Source organism: Rhinoraja longicauda, chromosome 2 (genome assembly GCF_053455715.1).
Source record: "Rhinoraja longicauda isolate Sanriku21f chromosome 2, sRhiLon1.1, whole genome shotgun sequence".
Taxonomy (NCBI): domain Eukaryota; kingdom Metazoa; phylum Chordata; class Chondrichthyes; order Rajiformes; family Arhynchobatidae; genus Rhinoraja; species Rhinoraja longicauda.
Window position 1 is genome coordinate 86,388,911 of NC_135954.1, and position 17,474 is coordinate 86,406,384.

General features: G+C 41.0%; 1 protein-coding gene across 4 annotated transcripts in view; it reads right to left on the bottom strand.

Moving 5' to 3' along the window:
- Positions 1-17,474, bottom strand: part of ppp1r9a (protein phosphatase 1, regulatory subunit 9A) — a 127,747-nt gene that overhangs the window by 4,028 nt on the left and 106,245 nt on the right. The window contains exons 17-19 of one of the 4 annotated variants that reach the window (XM_078422540.1): positions 14,074-14,193; positions 8,395-8,418; positions 6,571-6,753 (exon numbers count right to left, since the gene is read on the bottom strand). In XM_078422540.1, coding sequence (XP_078278666.1) covers positions 6,571-6,753; positions 8,395-8,418; positions 14,074-14,193 — 327 coding nt within the window. The remainder of the gene's footprint in view (positions 1-6,570; positions 6,754-8,394; positions 8,419-14,073; positions 14,194-17,474) is intronic. The other 3 variants (XM_078422560.1, XM_078422551.1, XM_078422570.1) reach the window with 3 other exon arrangements.

The window sequence follows — 17,474 nt, forward strand, 5'->3', positions numbered from 1 at the left end:
TCCTCATTTCTCTGTTAGGATCAAATCTTTCCTCCTCTTGATACCTAGTCACATAACTAAGGTGCAAGTTAGCAAGAGTGGAGATAAAAGAACTCCAATCTAATAAAAACAAAATAGCTGGAGCAAAAAACAATTACATTGGGTCATGCAGCATCTGTGTGGACCAGCATCTTCAAACAAATAGCTTGCTACTTATTAAAAGAGTGTGAGCAAGCTTTCACAATTTTAGAGTCACGATTAGTCTTCACATTAGGGCACTGACATGGTGTCAGTCTGCAGAAGGATCTCGACCCGAAACATCACCCACTTCTCTCCAGAGATGCTACCTGTCCTGCTGAGTTACTCCAGCATTTTGTGTTTATCTTTGGTGTTATCTGGAGCAGACTTGGAAGAATCCAGTCTTTAAACACAGTTGACATTCTAATGTTCTATCAGTGCTAATGAACAGTGTCGTTGTGGACATTGGATCTATCTGACATAATCAGATTACCAAACCTAACAGATATAAACCTCAGATCCTATGAGGCAAAAAGCAACATGCTGCAGCTGCTGTAAATCTTGATATCAAACATAGATATCAAAAATAGGGACATTCAGTGGATTAGAAAGCATCTGTTCAGAGAATACAAGTGAACTGTGCTCTTGCGTGATTATTGCGAGTTATCCTTGTTGCATCTTTTGAAATGTTATTCATCAGCATTTCTGAAAAAGAATCACCACCCCATAATAAACAGACTTGCATTCTCTTTACACACACTACTTGATCTGCTGAATGTGGCCAACATTTTCTGCTTTTGATCTGTTTGGTTCTGTTCTGGCCAAGTTACAAGCTGATTATTCGATAAATGGGATACCTGGGTTTGAGCCTGCAATCAGCAGAAAACATAACAATTAGAAGCAGGAAGAGTCCATTTAATCATTTATGCCTGCTGTGCCATTTAATAAAGCCAGAGTTGATTTTTAATTCAATGTCACTTTCCTGCACCAAACCCAAGTCCTCTTAACATCTAAAAATAGGTAACAAAAAATGAGTTGGCTTGCAAAAATCAGCAAAATGACATTATTCTCCCACTCATGTATTGGACCAATACAGTATCTCATCAAATGATGATTCCTGTAATTAATGCAAACAATTCCAACAATAACTATTTACTTCTCTGCAACCCAATTAAGGTACACATCAAATCCTAGATAATGAGGCTCTCATCTCACTGGTACCAGTGGGAAGGTGGTATAGGAAACCTGCCAACCATGACCTGCAGGTTCAAGAACAGGGTTTTCCCCATGCAATCAACCATCAGGCTCTAGAATCACAATGCACAACTTTATCTCATCACCAAATCCCTATAGTCGTTGTATAATGTTGCACCATGTACTTCGGCTTGCACTATTATACTGGTTACCTGGTATAGCTGATAATTTATTGTGTTATTGTTTGCCATATATTTATTTGTTGTGTTGCTACGTTAATGTGCTAATTAAGCTGCAGCAAGAAATAATTTCATTGTTCTGTTCCCAGTGCATATGACAATTATGCACGATTGATTCCTTACTCATTTGTATACATTTCAAATTTTGGCTAACACCTTCAGTACCTTTCCCCCAGGCTGCAGAATTGAGTTATTAGTTATCATATCATATCATATATATACAGCCGGAAACAGGCCTTTTCGGCCCACCAAGTCCGTGCCGCCCAGCGATCCCCGTACATTAACACTATCCTACACCCACTAGGGACAATTTTTACATTTACCCAGCCAATTAACCTACAAATCTGTACGTCTTTGGAGTGTGGGAGGAAACCGAAGATCTCGGAGAAAACCCACGCAGGTCACGGGGAGACCGTACAAACTCCTTACAGTGCAGCACCCGTAGTCAGGATCGAACCTGAGTCTCCGGCGCTGCATTCGCTGTAAAGCAGCAACTCTACCGCTGCGCTACCGTGCCGCCCGTGCCGTTCTATGAAACATACCTGTTTTTAATTTAATGCAAGGGACTACATAAAATCTTTTTCTTCAATAATACAATGCAATGCTGTTCTCATTTATTGCCCATCCCAAATTTAGACACAGAGAGCAGAAACAGGCTCTTTAGACCACAGAGTCTGCAGCGATCACCCTGTACACTAGCATTATCCTACACACTAGGGACAATTTTTACAATTACAGAAACCAATTAACCTGCAAACCTGTACATCTTTGGAGTGTGTAAGGAAACAGGAGCACCCGGCCAAAACCCACTGTGAATACAATACAATATCCTTTATTGTCATTGTACAAGTACAATGAGATTTTGAATGTCGCTTCCATATCGATGTATCAAATCAAATAAATAAATCACGGCGAAAATGAAAACAAAACCAAAAGGGGGAGGGGAGGGGGGGGGGGGGGGAAGGAAAAATAAAAAGGGGAAAAAGGTAAAGTGCAAAAAAAGGTTCATGCAGGGGTCAGTTGTGCCAGATGACCCTGGGTGCAGAGACAGATCATGGCGGGCTCTCAGCAGGACCGATTCAGAGTAGCTATAGCTCTCGGGATAAAGCTGTTCCTTAGTCTGGAGGTGTGGGCGTAGACGGCTTTGTAATGTCTGCCAGTTGGGAGTAGTTCAAACAGACGGTGGCATGGGTGTGTGGAGTCCTTGTAGATGCTGGTGGCTTTCCTGAGGCAGCGTGCGTTGTAGATGTCCTCCAGGGCTGGCAGCTGTGTCCCAATGATCCTCTGCTCTGCAGACGACCTGCTGAAGAGCTTTCCTGTTTGCTGCCTTGCAGCTGAGATACCACACATAGATGCCGTATGTCAGTATGCTCTCTGTAGTGCAGCGGTAGAAAGTCATCAGAAGCTGTTGTGGCAGACCGACCTTTTTTAGTGTTCTCAGGAAAAACAGCCGTTGCTGTGCTTTTTTGACTAGTGCAGCGGTGTTGGTGGATCATGTGAGGTCCTGTGAAATGTGTGTGCCCAGAAACCTGAAGCTGGACACTCTCACCACTTCATCCCCGTTGATGAGGACTGGAGCGTATTCCTCATTCCGTGACCTTCTGAAGTTGATAATTAGCTCCTTGGTCTTAGTTGTTGTTTTGGCACAGGTTGTGCTCCAAGCACCATCTCGCCAGTTTCTGCACCTCTGCTCTGTAGGCTGATTCATCGCCATTGGAGATCAGCCCGATCACCGTTGTGTCATCCGCAAATTTGACGATGGTGTTGGTGGCGACTGCAGGGACACAGTCATGTGTGAAGAGGGAGTAGAGGATGGGGCTCAGTACACAACCCTGCGGTGTGCCTGTACGCAGGATGGTGGTGGAGGATAGGTGGAGGCCCATTTTCACTGCCTGAGGGCACTCCGACAGGAAATTCAGGATCCAGTTGCATGTATGCGAGCTGAGGCCTAGCTGGTGGAGTTTGGAGGTGAGCTTGATGGGGATGACTGTGTTGAAGGCAGAGCTATAGTCTATAAATAGCATACTCACGTATGCGCCCTGTCTCTCCAGGTGAGTCAGGACGGTATCAAGAGCCAGAGAGATGGCGTCCTCTGTAGATCTATTTGCTCTGTATGCAAACTGATGTGGGTCTAGTAAGGCAGGGATGGTGGCTTTGATGTGGGAGAGGACCAACCTTTCAAAGTTCTTCATAATTATCGGTGTGAGGGCAACCGGATGGTAGTCATTCAGATTGCTGATGCTTGCTTTTTTCAGCACCAGCACTATGGTGGCAGACTTCAGGCACCTCGGGACCGTTGCCAGAGATAGAGACAGATTGAAGATATTAGTGAATACCCCAGCAAGCTGTTCAGCACAGTCCTTAAGTACCCGGCCTGGGACTCCGTCCGGGCCTGCAGCCTTGCGTGGGTTGATCCTCTGCAGCGCGCGCTGTACATCATGTGTGCTCAGTGTGAGCACCTGATCATCCTCCGAGGCCGGAATTTTACCACTCATGTTTTTGATGCCGGTTTCAAAGCGCGCATAGAAGGCATTGAGCTCGTTGGCCAGTGTGGCATCACTGTGGGGCAGGCAGGGTTGCTCTTGTAATCAGTGATATCCCTGATGCCTTGCCACATACTTCTGCTGTCAGTGCTTTTGAAGTGATCTTCCAGGCGTAGTCTGTGGAGGTCTTTCACCCTTTTTATGCCTTTTTTCAGGTTTGACCTGGCAACACTGTCTGCTACAGTGTCCCCGGATTTAAAGGCATTGTTGTGTGCCCGTAGCAGATTTTGTACCTCTTTATTCATCCACGGTTTACGGTTAGGAAACATCTTTATCTTCTTGTCCTCTGTGACATTCTCCACACAGCTGTTGATGTAGGAGAGCACAGTGGATGTGTACTCCTCCAAGTCTACCTCTTTGCCATGGGTAGCCTGTTGTACAAACAGGTCCCAGTGGGTGCATTCAAAGCATTCCTCAGGCCATATTTTGACTGTCTTTATTACAGGTTTGGTCTTGCGGATGAGAGGTGTGTAAGCTGGCATCAGGAACAGTGAAAGGTGGTCAGATTGTCCCAGGGGTGAGCAGGGGAGAGCTTTGTATGAGTCCTTGATGTTAGTGTATACTTTGTCCAGCGTGTTTGAGCCCCTGGTAAGGCACCATGGTCACTAGGCAAACGTAGAAACTCCATACAAACAGCAACCGTCGTCAGGATTGAACTTGGGTCTCTGGCGTTGTAAGGCAGCAACTCTACCACTGCATCGCCTCACCTTCTAAAACTGCTGTGATTTGTGTCGAACGTACACTCACAATTGTAGGTGAACCCTCAGTACCCCTCTCCTAGTGAAACTTGGTGTCACCCTGACCAACTTTTCTTTTCACTCCTCTACCTTTGTTCAATTCAAGGGAGTGGTCTTGGGCAACCGCATGGACCCCAGCTATATGTCTTTCTGTTAGGTGCTTTGCCCTGAATATTGGAACTGACCTTGCCTCTTTTCCCAATCTGCTTCCCAGTATGTAAGCTCTTGGGTTAAACATATTACAAACTTGCCAAATTCTCATGTTCCAAATCTCCTACATCAGGGGCAAGAATGTTCCTTGCAACCTATCACCTGACGCCTGAACAAAGGGCATATTCGACTTGCACAAGGATTGGAATGTGGAAATAGGCAAATTTTGTTACAATTCTACAGGGTCACACCTAAACTGCCGTGCACCATTAGCTGACTAAAAGTATTTAAAGTGGAGGCAAATGCATTTTCGAAAGATAGGGGGAATTGAGGGCTGTGGGATCTGGACAGAGGATTTGAGCCCTGGGGTAAATCAGCCATGATCATATTGAATGGTAGGACAAAATTGAGGAGCCAAGTGGCTACTGCAGCGTCTATTATGTATCTTCTTTCCTTCCTCCAGCCATTGTAAAGTTTCTCCTGACTCCTTCAACTTCAGTTTTATAGAGCTTCTTGATTCCACACTCAGTTAAATGCTTCCTTGATGTTAAGTAAATTTATATGTATAATTCAGCCCTTTTGGCCATATTTGGGCCATGGCCGTAGAGAGGGCAGAACCAAAAGTGGATTTACATTATTGCTGAACAAATCTGCTTAATATAACTTTTGATAATACTTCCAATATTTTGGACAAGGTTGAGCACAAGTTGAAAGGCTGTTAATTGCCTAGAATAAAATGTTCCTTTTTTAAAAAATGAATTGGATATCCCTGTACAATTTTTCTAATGACAGGTATACATCAGTGCTATGGCTATATTGGAACAACTTGGCTAGAAGCATTATTTTAAAAATACATAATACAGGTTAACAATTTCTCAGTCAGGCGTTGGAAACTTTCCAACAAATTTGTAGCACCAAATGAAATACAGGTATAAATTCAGTTTGTAACATAATTTCTTTACTTTTACCAAAGGCATGATCCTATTTTGGGGCTATCTTTCTGAGAAAGTCAGGCCTGTGAGCTTCAATGAATTTGGTCACAAAATGCTGGAGTAACTCAGCAGGTCAGGCAGCATCTCAGGAGAGAAGGAATGGGTGACGTTTCAGGTCGAGACCGTCTCGACCCAAAACGTCACCCATTCCTACTCTCCCGAGATGCTGCCTAACCTGCTGAGTTACTCCAGCATTTTGTGAATAAATACCTTCGATTTTTACCAGCATCTGCAGTTATTTTCTTACACTTCAATCTATTTGGTATTGCCATGATGCAAGAATGCAAGAAAAGAATTTAGCAATTTCAAGTAGCTCCTGCATTCCTTTTCTCCTCGCCCCACCTGTCTCTTCTACCCTAATCTTTCTACTAGTTCCACTATTTGCATCCTTGTATCCCTGTTATTAGTACATCTTCCCCAGCCAACACTGGGCCACCCTTCCTGAAGACTGTTGCCGGCCCTATTTTGTTCTGGCCTTTTCATGCCTTCAGTTTCCCCCCCCCCCCCCCCCCCCATCCTTTAGTCTGAAGAAGGGTTCCGAGCCAAAACCGATCCAAAGATGCTGCCTGACCCGCTGAGTTACTCCAGCATTTTGTGTCTATCTTCGGTATAAACCAGCATCTGCAGTTTCTTCCTAAACATTTTTAATGGTTGGACTATAATATTTAAATTGAAGGCAACCCAAAAAATAGTAAGTTTTCTTCGAAAACTTGCTTACCTTCAGTTTGTTTCCATCCAACTGGAGCAACTGCTGTCCATCAATGCTTTTGGCAACAAATTGTGGAATATATTGTTCCATGTTTAGTCCCATAAGCCAATGAGAAACCTGATGCGTGGTCCAATCCAAAACAGAACAATTCTTCCATTGATTGTGTTTGGGTGACTGTCCTTCATCAAGAATCTTTCAAAGTAAAAACATAAATTTATAGTAGTGATTGTGATGTTACCAATATCTTTAAACTTAAGGTTACCAGCAGAAATTGACTTCCTTTTAACTTCTCGACTTTTTCTGATTTTTCAAAAACAAACATATCATCTGAAATCTCTTTGGCTGAAGTTCAAATGGTGCATGCTGAAATCTATCAAAAGCAGTGCAAAATATTTGACGGCCATTGTGTACTTTCAACAACTACCTATTATATTTGTGACACTTATCTCTGCTGTGACACTTATCTCTGCTATGAGCCATTAATCTTTTTGTCTTTTCTATCTGGATAATGCTGTGGTGGGGAGGGGTCGAGGCAAAGAGAAGAGAGAGCTAAAATAAAGGCAAGAACATCCCTGTTATTGCAGCCTTCTTATTCTGTTCTAACGTTGACTTTAAGCCATCACTTGCAAGAGGGCAACGGCCTCCCACATCCCTTCCACCCCTCCCCCCCACGCCTCAAGAATCCTCACTCCTAATCACATTTCCAATTGATTTTGTTAAATCTTGTGGCCTTTACTGCCAGGATAGATATTCCTCATCTATCAGTTTGTGGTCTTTTAGGACGTACATTTTATTCTGCCAATATCTTCTTTTGGTTAATATGATGAATACTTCTCGAAACAAAGCTTCTTCACAAAAATGCTCACACTAGAATCTCATTTTGAGACAAAGATAAAGCCCAACAGTGCTCACTGTTATTAGTGCTTAAATCAGACTGTAATGTCTGGTAACCAAACGTTCAGTTTAATGCAAGAACAGGAAGTTGCTATACAACTTGTCTTACTTCTCCAAATGTTGTTCAAGTATGATCTCTCAATGGGAAATTTGTAATGAAATACATGGAACAATGTGGGTTTCTGTACATATATACATCTATGAAATATAAACATTAATATGTACCAGAAAAAAATGGAATGAATAAACCTTAATGGTTAAATGGTGCATTGATATTAATTCATGATAAATTCTTACAACTGTGGTATCTTTCTTCAGACTTTAATTGAAGTTTAAGATTCCCTTTTTTACTTACTATATTCTTTCTCGTCTAAGTTTCCTCTGTTTAATCTGCTTTCTGTACCTTGCATTATATTTTCCAATTGAAATTTCCTGGAATCACCAATACAACCAAATTGTTTAAAGTTTTGTTAGCATTGTTGACTTGTCTTAAATGTTAGTGAAATAATATAGAAAAAATCAGTGGGCACGACACTGAATGATTGGTACTGTTATTTGATTGTGGTGACCAAAATTCACCCAATATGTTATATGCTACTTAAACTTTTAATATAAAGTGACAAATTGTTGCAAATGTGTTGTGTAGGTTTGACATTTTGGAAATTTCTTTGATGTGTTCCAAATGTTAGGTATTATTGTCCGATATTATTTTCAAATGCTATAGAAAATGTACTATTAGATTAAAAAAACATTCACTGAGTCACAATTTATAAGTACTTTAAGTCCCAACAGTAAAACCACGAGCTATTTATTAGGTATATTTTTAACTATCAGATGACATCTGAAGAGAGTGCTTACATAAGATGCTGTGCACTAGGTTAATGATGAGATGGTAAAATTAAAAACAAAACAGGCCAAACATGATTTCAAGCATCTCACCTTATCATCTATCATATCCAGGCTCTGCCGAGTTAGCAACAAGAGAAATTAAGAAAAAATATTTCAGAACATAAAAAATGATGCAAAGAAATGTTAATATAATTTATTATTTCTCAAATAATGCCCAATATGTACTTTTTAAATGTAATGAGATGAACAATGTGTCGCAGCAATGAAAAAGTATCTTGCTTTGTTGCTGCTCAAATCACTTCACTCCGATTGCATTCCATGATTCCAACCCTTGTAATAGTATCCACATCTTAAATATATCCAGGATGTTGAATTTACATTAGGAATTGCATAATATGTTGATTAGGTGGCAACATTGGTCTCCAGGAATGAGACCAATAATTAAAGAGAGATCAAATCTATTTTATTACTGTATTATTCTGGTGGTCCTTTTTTTAAAAAAAGCTAAAACTGTGTATGCATCAGGTTACAGACAACTGAAGTCACTATAGCAATTGTGGCTTTCTTATTATTTATACCAGCAATTTCAGTACAGTTGGAACTAATATAAAATAAAGCTCCCCAGGGAGATTTTGCTCAACATAATGTCATCTTCCTTTTGTGAACAGGCCAAGAGCCAAATTTAGGTCTGAGAAATGCAAGTATAATGGTGTAATCCAAGATGCCACTCACTTCTTTATTTGTATTTGTATTATCTGTTCCCCTGATTGAGAGATCAACTACTAGGCAGGAAATGCCTGCATAAGAGGAACAGAGATGAGGGAGGGAGGTGGTCTGTGCATCTGCCTAGAATTGGGTGGAAAGGTGCTTTTATTTTGAATCCTGTGGGTTACTGAGGAAGACGTTCTTAGATATTCTTTTTTTTGGAGGAGGCTTTTGCTGTCAAGGCCAACACTGATTGCTCCATTGAACTTCCCTCGAGAAGATAATGATGATGAGCTATCTTCTTTAACCAGTTATCTTCTTCACCAGATAATTTCTGGTGAAATTATCCTGACAATGCTAATGGGTAGGGAGTTCCAGGATTTAAACCCAGCAATGGGAAGGAATAGCAATATACTTCCAAATCAGTATTGTATTTGAGTTGAAGGTGAACCTGCAGGTAATGACGTTCCTATGCACTTGGGCCATTTCTGTTTCTTGGTTGTAGAGATTTTTGATTTGATATGTTCTTTTTAAGCAGCCTATATCAGTAACTTTGAAAATAGTACACATTATATCCATGATGCCGGGAAGAATGAATGTTTAGGGTCGGAATCTTTAATATGTTGAAGGGAGGGAGCTTCAGATTATGGGAGGACTTCAGTCTTAAGGTCGATGTATTAACAGAGTACATAAAGTGGAAACACAAGGAATTGCAGATACTGGAATCTGGAGCACAACACAAAGTGCTGAATAACTCAAGTGGTTCAGGCAACATCTGTGGAGAGAATGGACAGATGATGTTTCGGGACAGGACCCTTCTTCATAAAGTGGAACTAGATCATGAAGACTGGGGTAGATGAACTTGATCAAAATATTCCTGCTGTTCTTAGCTTGAGGTGGAAATCTACCTTCAGTATATGCAGGCCTAATGAAACCTGACCAACAGATATAAGTTCAAGATATCTGTACAAGCCCTTCCTTCAATCCACCTTCCACCCAACTGTTGTAGTGGGCATGTTTATATCATGTTTCATATCCTACCGAATTTGATCAAGAGAACCAAGAGCCAAGAGTGTTTAATTGGCATATGTACTGGCAATGGAACAATAAAATTCTTAGTTGCTGCAGCTTAATAGGCCCATTAATGCCATAACACGCAAATAAATGTAAAATAACCATTGCAATAAATTAATAATCAGCAATACTAGGTAACCAAACCATAACAATGCAAAACAAAAGTCTGCAGTGCAACCACACCAAAGTATAAATTCAGATATAAATAGATTATAGTTACTGAGATAGACACAAAACGGTGCATTTGGATAGCAATAAAAGGATTGGTTCAAGTCAGCATGGATTTATGAAGGGGAAATCCTGCTTGACTAATCTTCTGGAATTTTTTGAGGACATGACAAGTAAAATGGATGAAAGAGAGCCAGTGAATGTAGTGTATCCGGACTGTCAGAAAGCCTTTGATAAGGTCCCACACAGGAGATTAGTGGGCAAAATTAGAGCACATAGTATTGGCGGTAAGGTATGAACATGGATAGAGAATTGGTTGGCAGACAGGAAACAAAGAGTAGGAATAAACGGGTCTCTGTCAGAATGGCAGGCAGTGGCGAGTGGAGTGCCGCAAGAGTCGGTGCTGGGGCCGCAACTATTTACAATACATATTAATGATTTAGATGATGGAATTAAAAGTAACATTAGCAAATTTGCAGATGACACAAAGCTGGGTGGCAGTATGAACTGCGAAGAGGATGCTAGTAGGTTGCAGGGTGACTTGGACAGGTTGAGCGAGTGGGCAGATGCAGTATAATGTAGATAAACGTGAGGTTATCCACTTTGGCGGCAAGAACAAGGAAGCAGATTATTATCTCAATGGTGTCAGATTAGGAAAAAGGGAAGTGCAACGAGACCTGGATGTCCTTGTACACCAGTTACTGAAAGTAAACATGCAGGTACAGCAGGCAGTGAAGAAAGCTAATGGCACGTTAGCCTTTCGTTACGAGAGGATTTGAGTAGAGGAGTAAAGAGGTTCTTCTGCAGTTGTACATGGCCCTGGTGACATCACATCTGGAATATTGTGTGCAGTTTTGGTCTCCTAATTTGAGGAAGGACGTCCTTGGTATTGGGGCAGTGCAGCATAGGTTCACGAGGTTAATCCCCGGGATGGCAGGACTGTCATATGAGCAAAGATTGGATAAACAGGGCTTGTATTCACTGGAATTTAGAAGGATTAGAGGGGATCTTATAGAAACGTATAAAATTATAAAAGAACTGGACAAGCTAGATGCAGGAAAAATGTTCCCAATGTTGGGGGGGAGTCCAGAACCAGGGGCCACAGTCTAAGAATAAAGGGGAGGCCATTTAAAACTGAGATGAGAAAAAACTTTTTCACTCAAAGAGTTGTGAATTTATGTAATTCTCTGCCACAGAAGGCAGTGGGGGCCAACTCACTTGATGAACTTAAAAGAGTTAGATAGAGCTCTAGGGGCTAGCAGGATCAAGGGATGTGGGGAGAAGGCAGGCACGGGTTACTGATTGTGGATGATCAGCCATGATCACAATGAATGGCAGTGCTGGCTTGAAGGGCCAAATGGCCTCCTCCTGCACCTATTTTCTATGTTTCTATGTTTTCTATGTTTCTGTGCCGGAGTAACTCAGCAGGTCAGACAACATCTCTAATTACTGAGGCTGTGGTTAGTGTTGTGCAGTGTTCAAGGGTCTAATGGATGCTGGAAAAGAATTGTTCTTGAACCTGGAGGTCACGGCTCTCAGGCTCCTCCTGTACCTTGTTCCTGATGGTAGTAGCAAAATGAAATCATAGCCAGGGTGATGTGGTCTTTGATGGTATCAGCTGCTTTTCTGAGTTAATACTTCCTGTAGTTCCCTTCAATGGTGGGGAGGTTAGTACCCGTGATGGTCTTGGCAATGTCTGCAGCTCTCTGCAGCCTCCTATGTTCCTGGGCATTTAAGTTATTCAACCAGCCCTTGATGCAACCAGTCCGTACATACACTACCATACATCTGGAGAAATTTGATACAATATTCTGTGGCATCTGGAATCTCTTCAATTTACTAAGGAAGTACCGGCCATAATGAGCTTTCTTTGTAGTTGCATCAATGTGCAAGGGGCAGGACAGATCTCCAGAGCTAAGCACGTCAGGAATTTGATGCTGTTGAGTTTGTCCACCACCATCCCATCGATGAGGACAGGTTCATGGATCCCATTTTCGCTTCCTGAATTCAACAATCAGTTATTTGGTCTTGCTGATGTTGAGTGCTGTTCTGGCTCTATTCAATTAGATTATTAATTTGCCTCCTGTACGTTGTTACCTGTAATTCGTCCTATGGCGGTATCATTGGTGAATTTCAAGATGGTGCTGGAGCTGTGTCTAGCTACAGTCATGGGTACAGAGAGAGTAGGGCAGTGGACTGAATCTACAGATTTGAGCTGTTCCTGTGTTAATGGTTATTAAGAAGATCGTATCGTTGCTGATTTATACTGATTGTGGTCTGCTGATGAGGAAGTTGAGGATCTAATTGCATAGGGATGAGTAGAGTCCCAGTTCTCTGAGACTGCTGATACGTTTAGAGGGGCAATGGTGTTGAACACCAAACTGTTGTACATGAATAACAGGTTGACCCACGTGTTCTAATTGTACAAATGGTTCTGTGTAGAATGGAAAGGCAGCAGGATCACATCCCTTGTTGATCTATTATACCGGTTGGCAAATTTTCACCTTGCACTCGGGCATTGCAGATGTCATTTTAAGACAGGTGGCAACCTCTGACCTTAGTAGTGAGAGGTTGAGGATGGTGCAAAAACTCCAGCCTGTTGGTCAGCGAGTGTTTTATGGACGCAGTCAGGTTACAACATCAGGATTGGACACTGAGGATTTGGCCTCACAATTAATCTACTCATATCGGCTTTGGTGACTGAGATTGCAGCGTCGTCGGTGGCTGTAGAGGTCCAAGAAGGTACATCGATGTTCTCCCTTTCGAAGCGAGCATAGAAAGCATTGATCTTGTCCGTGAATAATGCATCGTTGTCACTTGAGCTACTGCTTGGTTTCGCCTTTAACGAAGTGATGGTGTGCAAGCCCTGCCACAGCTGCTGAACATCCGTTTTGAAATATTAATTCCTCTTCCCTTATATATGGGTGTTAAAATTCCTCAAGTCATCCAAAGTCCAAAATTACTTAAAAGGTCTATTACTTGAAATTTTCCATTTTACATATCAATTATGTTCATCATCTTACTCAATGCCCTACTTAAATCGTTTCACCACGAACTATGTCATCCTATTAATCTGCCTAGAATTAAATTTAGTTCCAACAGCGAAAGTCTCATCTTATAATCCAAAGTACAATTCAGTTCCTCAATCAATTTTAACATCAGAGACTCAGTTTTCCCTTCTCATGGGTAAAAGCAAACTGGGATTCAATGCATGTGTAGGAAATAACTGTAGATGCTGGTTTAAATTGAAGATAGATACAAAATGCTGGAGTAACTCAGCGGGACAGGCAGCATCTCTGGAGAGAAGGAATGAGTGACGTTTTGAGTTGAGACCCTTCAGTCTGAAGAAGGCTCTCAATCCGAAATGTCATCCATTCCTTCTCTCCAGAGATGCTGCCTATCCCGCTGAGATACTGCAGCATTTTGTGTCTACCTGGGATTCAATTCAGTTCTCCTTGTTACAATACAGTTAGGTCCAGGTTAAAATACATCAAATTTGAGGAAGAATGTTATTTCATTGCTTTTGAATGCCTATAAGGTAGTGATTATAACATGGGCACCTCATTGGTGAGTTAATGAAGGAAAAATATCACGACAGGATTGAAAGCATGTTCAGAGACAATCACACCAAGTAGCTATTATCACTAAAACACATTTTTGGGACACTACTGGAAGCAGATACATTTTTCATCCCCAAGGAGATGCAAAGAAAATACAGTAAACCACCTCTCCAATAAAAATGCCTGCCTTATTCTTAATATTGGATCCATAATAAAACAAACCTAAGTATTTCAATTTTACTTCTATTCATAATTTACTTACTTCATCAGAGGATAGTGCCAATATGTGTGAGCGCCCTGTAGAATTTGGATCTGCAACAAATCCACTCATATCAGCAGAACTTGTACTACTGGGACTAAAGTCATCAATGTAGGTGAAATTCTGCAAATCAAAGATTCTGAATGGTAATAAGTTCTTTAAATTAGATGTAACTGAATACCTAAAATAGTAAGTATTAATATTCAAATGCACACTCTGAAATAAACAAAAGATATGAGCCAAAGGGAAACAAACATGGATGGGCAGGATTCACAGTCAATTAGAAAATGGAGAAACATGTTTTTTCTCAAACTAGTTGCAGCAAAGCAGCTTTGAAATGGAAACAGAATTCTATAAATGAATTATTAGATGAGAATATCAACTTTATTTTGGTAAAAAAATGAAAAATTTGCCTATTTTGGTTTCTTATGGAGCTTCAGAAGTATGTGACATAGTGGCACAGCGTGTAGAACTGCTGCTTCACAACACCAGATAGCTAGACACAATCTTGACCTCAGGTGCCAATTGTATTGAGTTTGCATGTTTTATCAATGACCGCATGGTTTTCTCTGGGTGCTCTGCTTTCCTCTCATATTCTGTACATGTGTCGGTGGGTAGATTAATTGGTCACTATAAATCACTCCTAGTGTGTAAGGTGAGTGGTAGAATCCAAGGGGAAATTGATGAGAATGTGAGAATAGGATTAATGCAGGATCAAAGCAAATGGGTAATTGACTGTAAGCACAAATATGATGGGCTGAATGGTATGTTCCTATGCCTAATGACTCCAAGAACAAGGTGTCATTTTGTGGAAAAGCTGTGTATGTAAACTTTAAAATAATGGTAATCTTGGGTTAAAAAAGATGGCCATATTGATGGCATTTTATTCACGAGCTTATTCTGGACAATCTTTTGAAAGTTTTATCAAAAAAAGTACAATTTTTGAAAATTATATGAAGAGGTGCACAGCGACAAAAAAAAGTAAAAGAAGGTGTGGGTATACCTAATGCATGTTTATGCTTTGTTTCTGATATATTATGGTGAAAAACAAATAAAATCAATAATATCCTAATATTTGTGGAATACGAAATGCAATCTAATAACTACAGCGCATTGTCAATGCTCAATTCCGTTGGCTGATTTCCCGAGGCAGCATGAAGAATAGATGGTCAATGTGGGGAGGCTGGGTTGTGTGATGTACTGAGCTGCTGACACAACTCTCTTGGGCAGGGATAGCGCTAGCAGATATTATCAAGGAAAATCCAAAGGTATTTTATGAGTACAGTAAGGGAAAGAGAGAAACTAGAGAGGGAAAAGGGCCTCTCAGAAACCAAAGCGGTCATCTCTGTGTGGAGCAGCAGGAGATGGGCTAGGTCCTCAATGAGTATTTCTCCTTTGATTTTACTGTGGGGATAGACCTAAAGACTGATGAACTTGGGACAGTTAACGGGACTGTCTTGAGGACAGTCTGAATTACGGTCAAGGAGGGGCTGAAAGTTCTACGGCGAATGAAGGTAGAATAAATCTCTCAGGCCTGATAGCCAAGGACAATGTGGGAAGCTAAAGAAGAAAGTACATGTGCCCTGGCCGAAGTATACAAATCATCATTAGATACGGGTGAGGTGTCAGTGGACTGGAGGATGACTAATATGGATATATCTCGGAACTATAGACCAGTGAGTCTAACATCAGTGGTCAGCAAGAATGGACAGGGAATGATTAACAATAGTCAGAATGATCTTGTACATGGGAGATTGTGTCTCTATGACTAGGACCTTTGGTTAAATCTGATTCTTTCTTTTTGTGTCTTTGCATCAGAATCTATTGACATCCCAGGTGAATTTTGCTTTGAACTGAGTTTAAATCCATATTTTGAAGCTACAACTATCTCAAGCTATTTAGCCGAGTTTGGAACCAACTAGATGAACAAGAGAAGCTCATTCAAAACAACTAAACGTTATAATACTCAGTAGCTCTGACAGCGTTTATTAAGATGAAATGTGTTTACATTTTCATTATAATGAGAAAAGTTTGGAAATGTGATGAGTTTTATCAAGTACAGAGATAGGTGAGTGGAGAATAAAAGGGTCGGTATATGATAGGGTGGAATGGTAAATTACTTCTATGACAAAAGAATCTTGGCTCCATGGATGAATTGGGCCAAAGGGCCTGTTTCCATGCTGTATAACTGTGGCTCTATGAACAACATTTCAGAAAAACATAGCTGGCCGTCACCAGAATAGACACAACAAAGTCAGAGACTTGAGAATGGAATGGAATCCTTGCAGGAAACAGTAGGGGAGGAAGTTAATTCAGGCTACATGCAGGAGTACTTGGCATGAGGTAGATAACCCACATCCTGAAACAGAAATGGAGAAGTTGAAGTTGGAGAAGAATCATGTAAATTTTAATGCAAGGTGAAAAAAGGCTGCACAGCTGCTGAAACTTTATAATTTACTATGTGAGAAAGAAGCAGCATTAATACAGGCATTAATATACCAAAGAAGGTAAAGGAGGAGACCTGAGCTGGACTGAACAGAGAAATCTTCCATATATACCACAATTTTTTAATAGCTTTCTGATCTACAGACACAAGAAGTGAAGATAGGTGATAACACCTCCTCCACAATACCTCTCAACACCGCTGTCCTACAAGGATGTATTCTCATTCCCCTATATGGGAGTATATACTATACTCTCTAAACACTCATGACTGCATGGCCAAATTCAGCTCTAATTTCATATATAAACTTGCAGATGACACCACTCTGGTGGGCCAGATCACAAACAATGACAAGTCGGAATAGAGGAAGAAGCTAGAGAACTTAATACATGATGTCAGGACAATAACTTCTCCTTCAATGTCTGCAAGATGAAGGGGCAAGATATTGACTTTAGGAAGCATGGTGGAATACATCAGCATCAATGGTGCCAAAATGGAAATGGTTGAGAGCTTCAAGTTCTTTGGCATTAATATTACCAACGATCTGTCATGGACCAACCACAATGTTGTGACATTCAAGAAGGTACATCCATGTCTTTGCTTCCTGAGGAAATACAGCGTGCCTCCTGTGTTTCTTTCAAATTTCTACAGTTGCACCATAGAAACCATACTGTCAGGTTGCATCACAGCTTGGTTTGGGAACTGCACTGCCCAAGACGACGAGAAATTACAGAGAGTTAGGATGTAGCCCAACCACAAACACGGCCATGCATTGACTCCATTTACACTTTATATTGCCTCAGAAAAGTAGCCAACATAATGTCCCATCCTAGTCATTCCTTCTTCTCCTTGCTCAGGAACAACTTTTTCCTCTTTGTTATCAGGCTTCTGAATGGTCCTTCGATAAGCTAGGTTACTGTCCAATTCAGCTCTATTCCATTGTTAACATTGGACCTTGTCT